This window comes from Anser cygnoides, chromosome Z (genome assembly GCF_040182565.1).
Source record: "Anser cygnoides isolate HZ-2024a breed goose chromosome Z, Taihu_goose_T2T_genome, whole genome shotgun sequence".
NCBI lineage: Eukaryota > Metazoa > Chordata > Aves > Anseriformes > Anatidae > Anser > Anser cygnoides.
Genome location: NC_089912.1, coordinates 35376720 through 35396494, shown reverse-complemented (window position 1 = coordinate 35396494; position 19775 = coordinate 35376720). Strand labels below are relative to the sequence as shown.

The 19775-nt window shown below is 42.1% G+C and overlaps 1 protein-coding gene and 1 long non-coding RNA gene across 3 annotated transcripts in view; one reads left to right on the top strand and one right to left on the bottom strand.

Annotated features, from left to right (window-relative positions):
- The window catches only part of SLC12A2 (solute carrier family 12 member 2), a 62791-nt gene extending 56266 nt beyond the window's left edge, over window positions 1-6525 (bottom strand). Inside the window, exon 1 of one of the 2 annotated variants that reach the window (XM_048050518.2) lies at window positions 5746-6525. In XM_048050518.2, coding sequence (XP_047906475.1) covers window positions 5746-6321 — 576 coding nt within the window. In that variant the 5' untranslated portion in view covers window positions 6322-6525. The remainder of the gene's footprint in view (window positions 1-5745) is intronic. The other variant, XM_013195621.3, reaches the window with a different exon arrangement.
- Window positions 6526-14664: 8139 nt separating this feature from the next.
- On the top strand, window positions 14665-17859 carry LOC106045247 (uncharacterized). Its single transcript, XR_001212673.3, has 3 exons — window positions 14665-16309; window positions 16388-16463; window positions 17536-17859. It is a non-coding gene; the product is annotated as an uncharacterized lncRNA (long non-coding RNA).
- The last annotated feature ends 1916 nt before the right edge of the window (window positions 17860-19775 follow it).

The window sequence follows — 19775 nt, the reverse complement described above, 5'->3', positions numbered from 1 at the left end:
AGATGTTCCACGTGCCGAAGCTGTAAGAACTGGATAACTTCCAGAATACCGAAAGGCAAACAATTCTAAGTCCACTAATAAGATTTTTGTTTAAAAATAGTTAACAAATGAACACACTGTAAATGCCATTACCTATGCCAAACAGGGGCATGAGGGGGGCAGGGAGAGAGGCAGCACAGAGAAAGCAGATGGGTTTGTGGTTGCCCACATTGTTTGAGTATTATGTGGAACTTCAGGAAAAAATCTGAAGGATGCAGCTGAAGATGTAGTACACTGGTTTGAATTACTCCGAGATAGCGATCTTGCCAACCTCCTTCTCTGCAAGAATATTCTTCAGGAATGAAAGTCAGATGATGTCTAATCAAGTACAGTACCAAATGGGGAAAAAGTTAAACTGCAGATTAATATTCACTCCGTGTCACCTTATTTTTTAACCAGTTCTGATGTAGTTTATGCTGAAAGAAAAGCTACCTAGCCAAACAAAAAGTTAGTACTGCTCTTTCGCATTCTGGTCTTGAATGTCTTACTGATACTGATGATATGGGAGCTAAGATTGGCTTATTAAAAGTCAAGCTTCTCTGAACAAGCACTCCCTCTTTCTTTCCTTCTCTAGTTGCACTCCACTGGAAAATTACAGTGTCATCTCTTCTTCTGACATTAGTGCTCCGGGGTTTCAGTGTATTGCGGTAATCTCCAAGGAGGGATACACACAAACCAATGTGTGTGCAGGAGAATCCACTGGAGTATGAGAATAAAGTATTTTTTTCATAATGTTAACATGCAAAATTTTAAAATATTGTTAAATCAGTTTCCCTCATCTCCATCTCATCCTTTAACCTCTATTTATGTGCATGTTTTATAGTATACATAATATTAGTAGAGTAGTACATGTATGTAATTTACAAATTAACATATATTGGGGGTGCTTGCTCAAAACTTTTTTTTTTTACTGACAGTTGTGCGATCAAAATGGAGACAAATCCTGTATTGTATCAGGGCACAAAACCACCTCATGCAGTGCAAGATTTCTGCAGTTAGGGGGGGAATAACAAGGCAGGGGTTGCTTTCCGTAAACCCAACTGGTTTCCAGATCCAACTTTAAGCCGTATAAATACAAACACAACCATGAGAATAGAGCAGTTTACACCTTTCAGTAGCAGCCCACACTTGCATTTTCAAACTATATCCTGTTAACAGCTTTCAGTTATTTCTAGCTTCTCTGGAACAAAGCAAAAACAACAACAAAAGTATGAACAGTACTAGCTGTTTGCTGATGACTGTACAAGGGTTTTGTTAATCTACAGGTGTTTTAAGTAAAGATATCACACATGTGATAAGGAGATTCATACAACAGATCTGAAAATGCAGATGGTCCTTATAAAAAAAACCCTGGAGGACTAATATTAATTACTGCTGTTTGCAGCAGTTGTTCATAATATCAATTATCACCATGACCCCTGAGGTGCAAAAATTGTGTGGTACCAGAATAAGTAGAGTAATGATTCTCCACACAGGTTAAAAAAAGCACTGAAAGACCATTTTGCACACAGCTAGTAAAAGCCACATCTGAGTGCAGGTGCACAGAGCTCACCGTTCTTCAAAAACTGGTAACAAGAACAATTACAAATGAAAAGCTTCTAGGATGTCCGAAAGCGTAATGACCAAGCCTGGACAAGAGAGCTCCTCATGTTTCATTTTAGTGAGATGGAAATTCAGAAAGAAATGCAAGCACTGCTTACAAACATAAAGAGCAAGAAAGAAAAGAAGCTATTTCAAATAAGTCACACCAACACAAGAGTTAAGAGGCCTGCTGACTGACTGGGGGCTTTGGCAAGGTGCTGCAAGAAGAGTTCCTGCCTTCTAAAAGGGGCAGCGGGGAGAAAGCAGTTTTCAGACAGACCTCACATAACATAGCTTACTTAATAGCCTAAAATCATCTTTTTGTCTTCTGTGCATCTTTAGCCAGGCTGTCTTCTTTACAGACTAGCAGATGAAAGCGCTAGATAAAAGTTGGGAGACACAGTAGCCATTCACCATTGTAGGAAAGGAATTCGCAGGTGGCTTTGCGCTGTTTCACACATCCCTGAATTAGAGATAATGAGGAAATAAGCATTAGAAAAAACTTGAGCAAGGTCAAGATAAATTAACTTGGCTTCAGTGTTAAAAATGAACTTTGCACAGTGGCCAATTGCTGGCTGGCTTGAGGCACGTGTCTGAGGGTCTCTAACCAATTGTATGACCGATTCGGGCACGTGGACAGTGCATGGGGTTACGGGGAAAGTATATGTAGTGGAGAAGAAAGGGCAATAAAGGCCTTCTGTTCAGGAGCCATCAGGAGTCCGTGTCTTTCATCCCTTCACACCATTTTCAAGAGATTATGCATTCTTTGTTAAGAAGTAGCGCCATATGCAGCTTAATGTTTTAAGTTAAGTGCTTTCAATAAAATACAAATCAAAGACTGAAAAACAGTTACAAGCATCAGTAAACCAACTTGAGTAAAAAAGAGAGAAAGAGTGAATCCTGCATCAAAACAATCAGTATTTCCTACTCCTGTCTCCAAATTCAAAGGATAGATGCATGGATTTCTCTGTGGATGAGGAAGCAAAGTTGTGCATTTAAGTGTCTTTTGGTGTGTTCCCACCCTCCCCTCCCCCCCACTTTGGGCAGGGGGAAGATCTTCCTCTGAGATCACCATCTTATAGCCTGTCAAAGGAACCAACTAGTATTCTCAGTAAGTATTTAGCAAACAACATAACAAAGCTACCAGTAGAGGGCTTGGTTTACATACCATCTACTTACCACAGCTGTAAATGACAGAACAAAAGGCATATATTAAATCAGAATCATTCACAGACTTAAGTTTCTTGTTCCAAAAAAAAAAACTCCCTAATTAAGGCAATGCAACAAAAAAAATTAATGCACAGTAATGAATAATTTAAACAATCCAATTCTGAATGCTTTAAAAGCATTTGCCTTCCAGAACCACAAGGTCTATATTAGAGCACAGTGATTTTTGTATTGAGGAAGACGAAGGCCTACAGAATGCATTCTACAGGCTGTAGGCTTACTTACAGTCATTGGCAAAACTACTGAAACGTAAGAAAAAAAGAAAAACTAAGACACTTTAGTCTTCGTTATGTCTGAAGGAGATCCTCTCAGTGGATCCTCCTCAGGGCAGTGCACAGTGTTGCAACTGCAACAAAAACCTGCGCGGCACAGTATGCTGTCTCCCTCCCACTTCTTTGTTAATGATAACCATCCTCACAGCTCTACATCTCTGGAGACCGATGCTCCTGCAAAGCATCACCTTATCTGTGACATTAGCAGCTGTAAAAATATCACCAAATTCCCTCTGCCATCTCTCTGGAGGATGGAGAGATTAATGCACACCAAGTGGGTAAGCAATGAACTGATCGCCTTGGCTATTTGCAGCCAGTGATAAGCGACAAGCTCCTCACCTTAAATTTAAGGTGAGGAACCAAGACCAGTAGCATGCAATTCATCCATATGAGTACTGGAGCATCTCCCAGCTGTATTGCCACAACCCTTTCTACTCTAAGAGTTTCAGCTGGAATGATCGAACAACGGTTGAGGTGGTTAGAAACCTATCCTATCGTGACAAGGCAAACTCGTGTGTACATGTGTATCTTCCACAAACTGCATCATCCTCATGTTGGCCTTTTCTGTGAGAACAGAATGAGGAGACATATGAAGCTTGTAAACAAGGCTATGAAAAAGAGTTATTTAATTGGTACTAGCACCAGCAATACTGTAACTCTGCCTCTCAACATGCATTTACCTTTGAAACTAGAGTACAGTGCAAACACCCTGCAAGATGAAATAGCTAAATTCAAAGCAACGAACCACATGGCTGGTGAACACATTTCAAACAGTCGTGATGCAAAATAAATGCCCACCTTGATGCACTGGATCAAGAAGCTGATCAGGACAGAAACCCAACAACAGTTCCCACACAAAAACAAGCATTTTGTGGATGTAACAATAGGTCTTTACTTAGTCTAAGTTTTATTCAATGGGACTAGGATGTTTATACTAGCTGCCCTGCTAAGCCTTTGACATACATGCTGTACAGGTAAGCTAGTACAAAAACCCACAGCTAAGGAAAGGGTTTAACTTTTCAAGTTTCTAAGAAGTGGGGGTGGGGGAAATCACTTATTTTTAAAAATCCCTTCTTCACTTAGACACCTATCCATACTGCATATTAAATTAAGGACATTTTAGAAATTAATACTTTAAGTTAAATAACGCTTACAACATAATTGTTTTGAGAATGATTTTGAGAATGAATAATTACGTTGTCCACAGCTCCTCTTTGCTACAACCCACCAAGAAAATTGCTTGCCATCCTTTAAATTAAATACAAAGAAATTATAGACTTATATAGACACTTACAGAAAGTGCAGTTCCAGACTAAGTCAGGTTGTGCACCAAAATGTCTTAATGGTATCATAAAGAGCTTCCTTGACTGCTATTGTGTAAACACACTGAATAAGTATTTGCCAAGCTCAGAATTTCAGGTTATGTTTTACTTACTGAACAGAGTATCTAATGAACTTCTCCCTTCTACTCCTTCTCATCCAGTTAGGAACCAGGTGTCAGAAATTTGAAACATACACTGTTTCTGCACAGATCACATGGCTTTTTTACAGCATCTCTAACCCCATGCACAAGACATCCACTTCCATTCCACACCAGCTCAGAACCAGACTAAAGACTTTCATATAACTCAGTCATGAGAGAACCTAAGAGGCAACAGTAATTCACTGTTACTGCTCGTAATTACTCTGATATCTAATCTTAATTGTGCCATAGAGATGCTTTCCTGCAACAATCACCTTTATCAGAACAGATAAAGAGCCACTGTTTCAAGAAAAAAAAAAAAGAAACACAGCTAAATAATCACCAAAAATAAAAATCCTAAATCAGTACACATGCACTAAGCTGCTTAACAATGGTGCGAAGGGTCTCAGAAGACATTTTCCCATGGGCTTCCACCTACAAGGAGCGAGAGGCAGGACGGAAAGAGTTCTGGAAGCAGAGCATTCCTCGCCTCATTAGGATGTGGCCCACATGTTCCCTCGTTTCCCTACACCAGCAGAAAGACCCGCTGAAACGTGTACTTATTAGTGCGCGACAAAGCACCCAGATGCTGCAAGAAAGCAGCACTGCGATGGTTTAACTTGGCTCCCCCCGCCACATGACCCCAAAACCACATCGGGTGCAGCTTGCCCGCAGCCTGTCCTTCAGCAGTGCCAGCCTGCAGCGCAAACGGGCTTCGCAGGGCGGCTGTAACCGGGAGTGCAGGGCTCCCAAACCTCCTGAGCACCCCCCCGTGGTGCAGGGTGCCCCCCCTGGGCCGGCAGTCCCCGCTCCCCTCCCCAAAACGAGGAGCAGCCCCAGAAAGCAGGGGCCACAAGAATCAGGGTGACGCGCGCGTTGCCGCCTCCTCCTCCTTTTTTAGCACCGCTTCCATCGCTCGCAGCTCCCTCCCCATCCTGGCGCCCGCTGGGGGGAATACCCACTGCGGCACGGAGGGAGAAGGAAAAAATAAAAATAAAATAAAAGGAGGGGGGAGCTAGAGGAAGGGATCCCTTTGGCTGGCACCCGCAGCCGGCTGCCCTCCAGCTCCTGGGAGCAGCGCCGCCAGGAGGCCGAGGGGTGGCCGTGGAGGGTCGGCGGTGCGGTGTGAGGTGTAGGGTACTGGGGGCAAGCCCCCTCTCTCACCTTGTCCAGCTCGTCGTGCAGCTCGGCCAGGCTGGGCCGGATGAGCTTCTCGCCCAGGTCGGCGGCCGTGTGCCGGTAGTGGTCGATGCGGGGCACGGCGTCCATGGTGTTGTGGCCGAAGGTGCGCAGGTAGTAGGTGTTGGTGTGGGTGTCGTAGTAGTAGTGGTGGTGGCCGCCCGAGTGCAGGCTGCCCTCACTCAGCACCGTGTCGCCGCCGTTCTGGAAGCTGACGTTGGCGCCCTCCGAGCTGCCGCCGCCGGGCTCGCCGGGGCTCTCGTCGCCGGCCGACGGGTCCACGAAGTTCACCCGAAAGCGGCCCTTGGCTTCCTCGCCGCCCTTCCCCGCCGCGCCGCCTTCCCCGCTCGCCTTGCGGGGCGCCTCGACCGGGCGCCCGGCGGCCTCGGCCACCAGGTCCACCTGGAAGCGGCTCTGGCTCGGCGTGGGTCCCAGCGGTCTGCCCAGCGCATCGCCGCCGGCCGTGCCCGCATCCTTCCCCTCTTCGCAGCGCTGATCCTCACCCACTGCCCCCGGCACCTTCAGCTCGGCGAGGCCGGGCTGCTGCTGCTTCCCCTCCATGGCTGCCCGCGGGCGAGCACTACGCTCGGCAGCGGCCCCGTCTGCTCTGACCGCCCCTCGCGGCGGCGGCTCCGCTGCTTTAAGCCGCCAACCAGCGCCGGCGGCTGCAGCGCGCCGCAGACAACGCCAGGCGCCGCCCCGCCGCAGCGCCAGGTGATGATGCCGCCGGGCCGGCCGCCGCCCCCCGCCCGACCCCCGCCGCCGCCGCCGCCCCCTTCCTCTCCCTCTCCCTCCCTCCCTCCCTCCCTGCCCGCCGCTCCCCGCCTTCCTGCCGCCGCTCGCCTCCCTCCTCCTCCTCCTCCCTCCTCTCCTCGCCCCGATCGCGCCCGTTACGCGGCGGCGCCTCCCCGCCGCCCCGACAGCGCCGCGCGGGCCCCGCGGGGGCGCCGGGAAGGAAGCGGCGCCGGGAGATCCCGGCCGGGGAGGAGGGGCGGGCGGTGGCGGTGTTGGCGGTGGCGGTTAGGAACTGTAAGGCGAAGCGGCCCGGCCGCGCCCGCTCGCTTCGCGGCTCGGCGGGGAGGCCGCCGGCACCGCCAGGCTCCGCCCGCCCTCGGTAGGCGCGGCCCCGCGGAGCGCCGGCGGGCAGGGCGGCGGCTGCCGGCTCCTCCCGGCCGTCAGCGGCGGCGGAGGGCGCCGCATCCGCCCCCACCGGCACCGGAGCGCGGGGCCGCGTCCCCCCGGCCCGAGGCAGCCGCACGGAGCCCGCCCGGCCGGGGCCGCGTCTCGCGAGAGGAGCCCGGCGGCCCTGCAGCCGCCTCAGGAGCGGCCCGCCGCAGGTGGCGGGTGTCCAACGCCCCGGGCCTGCCGCTGCCTCCAGCGTCGCTTTTTCGCCTTTTTCGCTTTTTTTTCCCGCTTTTTTTTCGCTCCTCTCGGTCTCCGGCGGCTCGCTGAAGGCGGGAGGGTGTGGGAGGGTGTGGGGCTCGGACGGGCGAGCGCGGAGATGGGAGATGAGCGCTGAAGTGCACCTTTCGCCGCCCAGCCTCCGAGGGCACTGTGAAATTGTTCACGTAACGCGCTTCTCCCTGCGTAGTTTGGTGTCGGTAATGTCCTCTCATGTGTCCTGTCCTGCGAGCCTTTCCCCCTACTCTCTTCAAAGGTATTCTTTCCCTAAAAGAGTACTCCTTCTTTAATTTTTTTAAAAATGCAACCTTTCTGACCTTTTCTCGTGCCTCAGTCGAGTGCAGGTGTCTGGATAATCCATTAAGTTACTTCTGAGACTGAAAGGCGAACGAATCTCAGTTACACAAAATCCTCCTGCTTCCACAGTAAGAAATTAACAGACCAGCCAACTCATCATTTATTGTTATTTTCCTTATTCTTGAAGGTAATAGCTTACAGAATAGTGGAAGAGTTAGGCAACAGTGTCATCATTGACCATTGTCCACCCCCCCACACACACCAAAAAGCACCTTCTTTAGTAATTAAAAATCATTCAGCTAACATTCAAAACATTTACTTAACTTAGTGCCGTCAAGCAGTGGCATCAGTTTACTTCACAAACATTTTGGTTTGTATTTCTTGGTTCCAGTCAATTTTTTTCCTGTTTTTTTTTTTTATTTGTTTGTATGCTTTTTTTTTTTAATGTTTTTCCTTTCTGCCTAGCAAAGTCTGATGGCCAACATTCGTTTTGTAGCTCACCATATCTCTAATGTTTTACTTGAATTCACAACAAATTTGGTGACATAATCCAATAAAAAAGGACTGGAGTTTTAAAACAAAGCTTGCTTTTCTTTCTTAACAACAATTACTTAGAGGAAGAAGCTTTTCAGTTTTATAGATGAGTGCCTAAAAGAGTTGAGGACACTTCAGTAGGTTGAAAAGATGGGTACACTGGTCCTTTTGTGAGTGTTTCCTATTCAAACACTATTCTACAAAAGAACAGAAATCATACACCTCATTTTTTTTTTTTGAGATGTTTCTTAATAGACTCCAAAGCTCTAGAGACTAACATTACAAGAAACAGTTTGGGAAATTTTCAGAGTGTAAAGCACAAACATGAAAATCAGAGAACTGGAAAGTAAAAGGTTAAACCATGGGGCAATTTTGGCTTTGGCCAATAGGCAAGAACTTGAAAAACAGTGGGTGATAAAAAGTCAGAATAAAGGACATCAGAATGGAGAGCAAACAGCACTTGAATAGTTGAAAAGAAAATCCTCCAGCATATGTTTTGCATAAGCAGACATAAACACTGAGTGATCCACACCTGCAGAAAATTTATCCTCTGGTAAGGGGCTTGGAAGCAATATAGATTTGGAAATGGTCATTAGTGATTTCCATCAATTCTCTGTATTAATAACAAAAAAGGAGTTGAGCAGCTTCTACTAGCTCCCATACTCATAGGTACAATGGGGTTATATTATGACACTTAACTATTTTAAATCAGTTTTCTGTGGGTATGTTTAGATATGTACGGGCTACACTTGCAAGGCCTACAGCCTGCTAAATGCCAGTTCCTCCTCTGTCTTGTAAAGGATTGCTTGAACTTTTAGCTAGTCCTGCAATTCTACATTCCCAGAATTGAGGGATTGTGGGTCTCAGTCACACTGAGGGCAGCCAAACCACTGGTCTGAGTTGAACAGGTGGCAGATGGAGCCCCTGCCTTTCAAGCTTCAAGAAGGGGCTCCTTCTGAGAAGCAGAAAGAGGGAATTGGGTGGAAAGTGAGAAGAAAATGGGGCATAGAAAAGCCATAGGAGAGAAGAGTACATCATCCTAATGAGAAAGGAGTAGGGGCACATGAATCCGCATGAGGGAGACCCTTATGGGAATTAGAGGAAATGACAGGCTACGGCGTTCATAGCAAATGAAGTTTGTTGTGTGCACCCCTCACATGTGATGTGAGATGATGATGAATACTGGCTGTGAAGGAAGCAAAGACATGGGGATACCACCACAGTCCCAACAAAAGACAAGGAAACAGAGGACCCAAGAACAGAAAGAAGATCAATAAAGAAAATACAGACCACTCAGAACTGAAAGCATGGAAGAGATTAAATACCGTTATACAGGAAACACACGAGTAAATGGACCAAGTCTTCATAAAGGTCCTGGGACTTCACATCACCTGTGAGAAAGGTGAGGGAATCTGCAACAGTAAGTGGGAATAGAAGGCATGCACTCCCTGATCAGACTGCTAAGTCAAGTGTCATTGATTCCAAAAAATACACTTTGAAGAAAAAAATTGTGAAGGATATTCACATTAAGCTCTCAAGTAAACATTTCATGGCATAGCACTATTTGAAGCACTAACATAGTAGAGTCTGGGTGTCATTGGTGAACAAAACAAAACCAACACATTAAATAAAAGCAAGGAATAAATTACTGTAATACTAGGTAAGATTATTTACCACCAAATATTATTACTATTTACAAAGTGTGGAGGGAGGAACTGTGGAGGGTTTCAGTGTCCTGTCAAAGATGTAAAAGCACTAGTGAAAGTTCCAAATTAGGTTTTGGTAGTTTAGAAACTAAAGAACATTAGATTATTATTTATGTAGACATATATAATACACACACACACACACAGAAGGAATACCAGATGGAATTGGCTTACTATTACCAGAGATGCAACTTGTCACCAGATAAACCCTTCTGACTGGAGGGCTGGAGGACTGAATGGCCCGTTGGCATGGCTGTCAGCATTACTAAGGAGTCTAACATCCTATGAACCTAAAACATAAGAACACCAAAACAGAAGAACTGTAGTGGGTCAGATAAAGAGTTCATTTAGTCCAGTCACCAGCCTGAAGCAGTGGCCACCAAGGAAAGACTAAGAGCAGTGCAAGCATTGGTCTTGCAGGTACCTTCCCAGCCTCCAAGACATTGTGACTAAGGGATTAGGCAAGGCAGAGGTGCTTTCTCTTCCATGAACTTGTCTGTTTTTCCTCCTGATATTAAAATGTTAACTTTCTGCAACGTCCTTTGGCAGGGATTTCCACATCTAAGCATCCCTTTTTGCTTGCAATCTGCCATTTGCCATCTTCAGTGGATACTCCATAGCGTTCACTTGATACCCAGTATGAAATACAGGAAAACACAAACTCTTTATGACATTATGACTGTTATGGTTGGTATCTAGACTCTCACTAGATCGCTTGCCTCTTTCCCAAGCAGAAGAATTGTAGTGAACTCCTTTCACCTATGGATGCTGTTCCACACATCCTTGTGCTGCTGTAGTTCTACTGGATCCCTTTTGAGATGCACAAACAGTCGTCCAACTTGAGAGTCCACTGAGGATCTCTTTTCATTGTGCAAACAGACCACTTAGTTCTATTCTCTTTCCTAATTTGAAATCAGCTATTTATCAAAACACAGACCATCCATCTTACTTCAAGGCTCCTTAGTTTCCGTAAGAGTCTTTGACAAGATACCTTATTGACTGTGTTTCAGAAAAACATATAAATGCTTTCAACAAATCTTTACCCACAGGCTTGTGAATGCTACCAATTTTGACAAATTCATTAGGAGACTCCAAAACTCCCAGGAGTAACATTAAAAATGAGAAGATTCAGGACACCCCAGAAGTGATATTTACCAATATGGTCACTGATTCTGTGCTTTATTACAGTTTCTCAGATTGTCTGATAACAACCTCTAAGTCTGATACAGACTTACAAGCCTGTAGATCTACAGATCTCCCCTCAAATTATTAAAAATAGATATCTTATTTCCAAAGTTCGTGTCCTCAGGCCCAAAGTTAGTTTTAAGAGAGTTAATAATTCAGCACTTTCATCACTGAGTTCCTCTAGAGCTTAGGGTTGAGTGCCATTTGGACCTGGTGCTTTGTTGCTGTTCATGCAGAACCCTCCTATTCACCCCTTGCAAAGAGTTCCAGCAGAGGAACCTCTCATACCTCTTCCACAGCGCAGGGAGATGACAACTCATTTTGGCTGCCTGATACAGCTTTATCTTCTTGCAGTGATCTTTTTCTCATCAAGATTTAGACTCTTGACAGGCTTGCTGTTCCAGATAAGTGTGAGAGATAGTATCCTACTATTTTATTTTCCTGCAGATTCTGTTTGGGTAGGCTTGTTATGCGTATGATTTTTTGTTGGTGGTGGTTTTGTTTTTGTTTTATATGTTTGGACATAACTTCAGCTTTTCAGAGGATGACTTCTAGTAGCTTGCCTTATTCCTGCTGTCTAGCTGTGCCAGCTTCAGTTCTGCTTTTCTTAGGTCATTCTTGATTGGTGGTATAAATTTCCTTGCTCTCTCTAACATGGAATTTTTCAGCAATTACCAGCTGCAAGAACCTAGCTATTTTAGGTCTCCTATCCATCTTGGTCTTTGATAGGCTTCCTTGTTATGTGTTTTATTGTGTTGAACACAGATCTGGTGAATTTGGGGCCTTTGTGCATTTTATTTTTTCTTGGCAAGGATATAATTTCAGGGGAAGTTATAGTCACTGTTGCAATGCAATTCTTCAGCGCTAGAATTCTGAAACAGGACCCGTGTGCTGCTTGAACCACAATGAAGATTGTTTGTCCTCTTCTATACTACCTAACTAGTTGCTCCTTGATACAGTCATTGTTAGCATCTAAAAATTTTGTTTCTGCACCATGATTCCATGTTATATTTTCTCAGTCAACACATGGCCTAATCTGTCCTTTTTCTTCCTCTGTTTCTTGTGTCTTCTTTCCCTCCTTCTTTTTAGCTTCCTGTTCCATAACAAGTAGAGGTACACTTTATAATGGTGTTCTGCTACCCCGCTGTTTACTGTGTCCTTTGTAATTATTGCAGGTGTTCATCCAAGTGTGCAGTAATACTGCCTTTCTCAGAAATCTGGATGAAATCCTGACAAATACTGTATCGTCACGTGGCAATTTACCTGTATTTGTATTATACTAATCGTAGCTTACAAGAAAAAAAGGTAATTGCAGCAACACTTCTGAAAGGCCGCCAGACAAAGCCTATGATTAAGATGCTAAGAAATGAAGCCCTTTTACTGCCAGCCATATGTGTCGGAGGAACAATCTGTTTCAGGGGCCTTGCTTGTTCTGTCTGTGTTTTTGATGTGTCCCTGTGTGTCTTCACTATTCCACTGCCCTAACACACACTTCATTGCACTGCTGTGTTTTAACTAACCAAGTGTTAACAAGAGTACCTCCAAAAGGATTCTAGATATTTCTAATGTATTTGAAGACTGACATTCCAGAGATTTTGGATGGCTCCTTCAACAGACTTCAATATTTAATACTATATTAACAGTGCATTTACTTGGGAGCAAGGTGGTGGTCATACCTCATATCCATACAGAAATGGAAATTTTTGCAAGATGCCATGCTTTTTTGGTAACTGGAAGAAGGAGATTCAGCACTTGCTCCCTGCCTGAATTTGTGAGCTTTCATGTCTAGTTTTAGGGTGCACTTTTATCTTTAAAGTTCTAGTTGTCTTTGTATCTAAGGGAATGAATTTCTTCTCACGGCCATATCAGTTCAGGCAAGCCCAGCAAACCCCCACAGCCTCTAGAAACCATTGCCAAGGTCTCCATGTGACAAAATGAGATTAAATGTCAAATTCTTATAATTATGGTGTTTAATTATCATATATCATCCAGAGTATTAAATGCCTGACTCATTCCTGTTTTTGACTGACATTTGAAAACTGTAGTTTGTATATGGTGTGTATACGCATTAGGAAGAATAAATTACTCAGGCTGGGGATAGCATTTGCTATATTAATCTGCTGTGGTTATAGGAAGTTCCATCAAGATCCACAGAGAACATAGGTGAGCATATTGCAACAATTCTGGAAATGTAAATATAAATACAAACAAACAGACTGTTTTGTCCAGCCTGATTTATCTTCAAAGTGATGTTCTTCATTAAACCTTTTTCATTTTGTTTCTAGTGTTAGTCATTTCCGTGTCTGAGTCTCTAAGCAAGTTTATAGTAGACAAAGCTGCAGGGAACTGTTGAGTCTCTGCTGAAATGTAAAGTGGACAGCCTGAATGCTCAATAACTGTTCAGTCCAGACCAGAGTACTAATTTTGATTCTAAAGCTTACATGCAGATTACAGCCAGGTAGCTCAGGATGGACATCACACACTCTCTCACCAGAGATCCTTCAATTTCATTTCTTCCTGAGCTATGAACCTACTTAGATGTTTCCTCCCTGACACTTCTGCATGAACGAAGTCCATTTTACATGACCCAGTTCCTTCTTTAGTTCATCTCTTTGCTCTCTAGAATAAAGTGCAAGAAGTTATCTCAAATGTTCAGCTGGAGATGGTTCTCAATATATACAGGAAACAGGCAGAATGCAGGGACGAGGAACTGTTTTACCCTTCAGGAGTGTACCTAAGTGATTTCTGTTTCTCGTTTTCCATTTTCAAAGTGGCATTTTTTGCTTGTTTATTTAATCATGTTTCTTGAAGATAAAAATAACTTTCCCATCTTTGAATCCCATTCATTAGCTTCTGAAATGGATGCCCTTTGCAGTAGACATCCACTTTATAAGGAAGCCTAGGGGAGTGGGTTGGCCAGCTGCCCACCAGGCAAGACATCTGTATTTCCAGAAACTCAAGCCAGCTAACCACATTCTATTTTACACAATTAATTTGCAGCCCTCTTCTTTTAACTCCTATTATCACTGTTAGTCCATTAACTTATTTTCTTTGATGTTCTATAAACCCTCAGTACAAATTGAGTGGAGGCTACCAACTACACAGGCTACCAATGTTAGGGCCATCCTTTTTGTCTCTTTCATCTTGCCCACTTTGTTCAGTGTTTGGAAAACATAGTTTTTATTATGCCTTATTATAACACATTAGTTTAGGAGTTTCCTCAGTTAATCTCATGGAAAACTACTAAGCATTTCCAAGAAATACCATGACACCATTTATTCGTACTGTTGAGCAACCAGTTGGTAAAACTATAGAGGTAAAAAACAAACAAAAAGAAAAGGTAAGAAATAAAGTGTGTGAAGAAGAATATGATGCCAGCTCGGAGTGAGCAGGCCACTGGCACCTCTCCTTATCACCAGGCCCAACTGATGGCCAGGCCACAGCCATGGGACACGGGGCTGAGGCTCCCTGGGGTAGCCTTGGGAGGGCCTGGGCACGGCACTCACCCCTTGGAGCCCCACACTCGGGCCGCCACCGGCCACCGTGCCCTCTGCTCCTCCTTGGGCAGGCCTCAGGGAGGCCACTGGCCCCCAGTTCAGCCTGGAAGCAGCTGGTGCAGGGCACAGGGTGGGCTCCCCTCTGGCCACAGGCTCTGCGAGGCGCTCCGTGGCTCCGCAGGCTGACATTGTCACATAGCTTAGCATAAAGGACTTCTCGTTTGGGTAGTACCCTTTGTTACTTTCAGATATTGTAATTTTTTTTTAAAAGGCCCACCATCTTTTGTCACTGTGACACACTTGAATTTGCTTTGCCATTTACATATCTTTTTGCTTCTCTGACAAGTATTTTTATCATTTCCTTCTTAAGTTTGTGCTAATGCTGTTTCCTGCACCAAGAAGTAGATAAGTGATCTATCCATGTCACGTTTTCCTACTAATTTCTGTGTTACCTTTATTAAGAAAATTGTCAGACGAATAATGAGGCAAATAAATGATTTAAATACTGATCAACTCTTTAGATGAAAAACATCTGGATGATTATAAAACTTTTCTCAAAAGCAGGAAAACAAGAAAATCTTAAACAATCCACAACTAATAGAAGGTATAAAAATTAATAGGATGTCATTTTGCATTCACAACCTTTCTAGTCCAAGTGAGGCTGACAGTTTTGTGTAGACTTACTTTACCATTTCTTGACCATGGCTCTTCAAACAATTTTACCACCCCTCATAACAGTTCCAAACTGTCATGACTTGATTGTAGAATGTAACTACTAGTATGAGTCTTAAGATTTTTGTTGTTGTTGCCTTCTGTTACTTGATTCCAGTCATATCTCAATTATAATTTTTTTGCATTATATTTTTGTGGAATCAGTGTACTCCTTCTATATAGCACTCCAACAGCTTAAACTTGCCAAGTCTTGTATGTGAACCTTATAAAAGTTAAGTCACATTCAGTTATATTTGTGATTTAGTGCTCTCCAGCAGAAGTCCAAACATGCATTTTAATAAGAGTGGCAAGCTGACTAGGCATTGCCGGAGAGATTCACGTCCTATATATTCCTGCTCTACAAGAATTTTTCATTCCTGTCTTATGCCAAATTTATGCCAAGGAGATGGATACTTATTAATTCTATGATGCTGTTGAAGATGGTTAGAAAAGCAGAATTGTGCTCCAGGTTCTCACTCATAGATGCCATAAACATATTTCACAAAGTACAGCACGATAACCTCTGCCACTTAAAACTAAGTAGTACAGTCTGGAGTAAGAAGTGTCATTGTTTGAATGGAAATCTTTATACCTTCGTCTAAAAGGACAAATTAAAAGTCTCCCATATACCACCAGCATAAAATGTTATATATTTACTCATTATACATTTTTTCATGTTGGTTCATGAGTTATGGTTTAAAGAGTTTAAAATTTAACCTTCAGGAAGTTAAGAATATGAGAAAGGTAGATTACTTCTATCGTACCTCATCAATAACCTTTCAATATTAATTAATATTCAAATACTTCGGGAGGTATGTCATGTAGTTGTCTTGGTTATGAAGTTTGTTAGACAGCAAGAGATGAGATTCTAGGTGACTGGTCAAGGAAGACAGACCTTTACTGCATCACCGAGGATGGGTGCATATGGAACTTGTGTCCAAGCATGCGTATGGTCTTTGGAGTGATGGCACTTAGGAGTATAACCAGTGGTACACAACCAAGTATATTTCATAGTAACCAGTTTTAATAATGATTTCTCCCTCTTCATCTTCAGAAAAGGATATGAATGTAGGAAGACAAGGGAACTAAGAACTAGGAGAAGTTGAAAGAAGAAAGAAGAAAGAAGTTGAAGAGAAGTGAAAGAGCATAGTCTTCTGACTTGTTTCAAAAAGGAGAAAACTGAGGCACGGAAAGATGACAGCTTGAATCAAATTTATGGTGTGTAAGTGGAGTTGGATATTTTAAACATACAATGCCCTTTCAGTTTTCATTTCTATATTTTTGTTCCACCCACAGATTCATCTGGGAAATTACTAATACCAGTGGCAGTCAAATCCATTATAATCTTATAAGCAGTGGGAGCTGAAAAAAGGTTTGTCGTAATGTACTTGTTTTTCCCTTGCTTTCAGTCTTTATCTTAGAACTTCAGATTGCATTACAGATATTAGTTGTGGGTCCTTTGTGTAGCTTTTTAAGATATGTTGGCAGGACAAGTTGCTGTATAATTTATTGTATTCCTGAACAATGCCTAAATACTGTGGTGTAGTGTTCTTTTTTTTCTTGGGGTGTTTTCGTATGTGCTCTTAAAGACTTTAAATGCTTAGATAGTGACTCACCTGAAACCATTCAAAGAGTTTACCACTGGACTATGAAGACTATCACACCAAAGAATTACAATAAATATATATATATATATATATATATGTAGCCCTGTATCTTTATATAGGTTAGAATCACTTGTTAGAAACATTTTTCTTCCTAAAAATATTTTTGAACTATTTTTTTTCCTATGATAATTTTAGGGTGACCTGAATGGATGGTTCCTGGGAAACCTAAGAAAATTTAATGTTTATGAAGATTCAAGCAGTCACCCACCTATGTTTTAAATAACATAGACACAGTTCTGATTAGTCTGTTTAAGAAAAAAAAACAGTGGTAGACAGAGGTTTCCATTTTTAGGGGAATAAAAGTACTTAGAGGTAGGGAAATAAGAGACTGAGAAGCCTGTGGTTCTTTAGAGAGGTCAGATAGAAAGGGACTTGGTAGATGTGTGCAAAATGCTAGAAGGCCATGGAAGAGAGAAAACACAGAGGTACTGTCTACTTTTCTAACAGAATAGGATAATCAATGAAATTAAAAAGTAATGACACAGCATAATTAACTTATTGATGCAGATGTGATATGCTTAGGTAGGTTGGAAGAAAGGACTAGCCATTTTAATGTCCAGTAAAAACATCAGCATTTTTCAGGTAAAATAAAATTTTAAAGATCTAAATATGTTTCTGTCAGAATATAAGCAATTAGAAAAAAATTCTTCCCAGGTCAGTTTATTAATTGCTACTCTAAACTTCCCCATGCTCAATCCTGACACTGGCCACTCTTAGAGGCTACATTTTCAGGCAGCGTTTGCATTTTCTTACTTCATACAATGCTTTTGGTTCTAGGAAAATATCTCTGTTCAGAGGAAGGTGGTGGCTGCTTGGTTAAGAAAAGAAGGGAATTAGCAAAGGAAGCATGACCTCTGATGATCTTGCTCAGATAGCCACTGGGACCATAAGCCAGTCATTTTATAATGAAACAGTTCAGAGATCTTTTATCGTGACTGCATTGGCACAACACCATTGGCAATGCAAAAGTGCCTATCAGGTATCTTTATAAATTCTGGAAAACTAAATTGGCAGCTCAAAATCTGACTCAAATGATGGTAGGCATGTTCAAAAGAGAATCTGTACTTTTGATTTTATTCTCCCTTGATAAAAGTTGCATAAAACTTGAGCTGTACAGATACCAACATGCTCCTGTTTTGATCATTTAACCAGTTCATATCTTGAAGACATCCTGTAAACAGTTCATCTAGACCAAGAGGGAGAACTACTGCTGTAACTAGAGTCATTTCTATCCCATGTGTCACATTGTAAAACTCCTGTTTTATCCAGTTTCAAAAATAGCTACTTCAATTGTGTCAAAAAACATATGGCAAGCATCACCCCCACACATTGCAGCCTATTGTCATCGCCCATTTATGTCAAAGGGAATTAATATCATAGACACTCCTTAATCTTTCAGAATGGGCTGGAAGGAAATGCAGTAGAAATACTTCCCTGCAGCTGTCTCTGCATATCCTCTAATTGTGAGGGAATCTGGTTATCCTTTATCAACTAGAACATCAATATGCAAAAATCTCTAGATTTGCTTTTTTGCATTGCTGAATGTTTCCTGTTATCTCTTTATTCTGATAGCACACAATAGTTTTACCGTGTATGGTATGATCTTTTAAAATAATTTTTAGTGTTTTTGTTTGTTTGTTTGTTTTTGTTTTAAGTAGGAGTGATAACTGATTCTTCATTGCTTTTGTCCTCCTGGTCGACCCCATAATTACAAATGTCACAACATCATTCTTTGTATGACAAGCTACCTCATGTAACAAAGACACATCTTGGAACAGAACATACTTCCATTCTATCATTGTATTGATTGATTTACAAGTGAAATTTCAAATTCCTATCTAATAACTTCTCCTAAAGTTATTGATAGTATATTGTTTTATATTCCTTATCTTCTTTTGTTTCTGTCTTTCATTTTGGCCTTCGTCCAGTAATATAGTTTGTGTTTTAGCAGGTTGAAAGGTATCAGATTCCAGATGATAATATTCAGTATTCAGTAGTGCTCTAGGCCACTGCATTTTAAAAATTTCTTTAATGACTTGTAGTGTATTGAAATACACATGTATAATATATATATTTAATTTACATAGCTAGATCACCAACTTAGCAAATCACGGAAGTATGTATTTATCTCATTTGCTGTTCCATGAAGCACTGAAAAGAGTACTCAGCATTAAAGTTGTCCAGATCCACTATGGTCAAGCAGCTCGTTTAATCACTATATGAAAGAGAGGTAGATTGCTACAAGAGATCCCTGTTGAAAAATTATTTTGCAATTTGGCACATGGAAAAATAAGGTAAACGAATGGTAGCTAAAGAGGAGTTTCAGAGTTCTGGATTGAAATATTTCATGTTTCACCAGACATGTTTAAATGTTTTTACTGGAGTCGTTTATTTAGATATTCTTTTTTGTAAGAAAATGTATTTAATAGAAACTGAAAATAGAATTGATGAATGATGCTTACATTGAAATTCCCTGGATTTATTTTTTTAGCATTTGAGCCTAATTGTGAGCCATAGTCAGTGGACTCCATATAAGATTCTTTTAAGATTCACACAGGGTTTTTGTATTTAATCCTACAGCTTTTGTTCTTCAGATAAACATATACTGGCACATGCAACAGAACTGTCCATCCATGGGCATTGTTGTTAGTTCATTATTTTAGGAGAACTCCTGGTACATTTTAAATTATAAATACAACTATTAAAGTAAATTATAAAGTAAATTATACACAACATACTTTGTGTGAAGGGGAATACAAACTTCAGAAATATGATATACAAAACAAAATTTTTTTTCAAAAGTCCTATATATGTTAGAACATGGATTCAACCATTACTTTGCTAACTTGCAACTATTCTATTTAGTTAGGCTGTTAATGTACCAATTTTGTTGTTCCAGTAGGAGAGCAGGTGTTTTCTTGTTTTACCAAATCAAATAAGTAAATGCCAAATATGGCAGTGCTTGTCACTCTGCTCATTCCTTGGCTCACTGTCAAGAGGTTGATGAAGTGTAGACG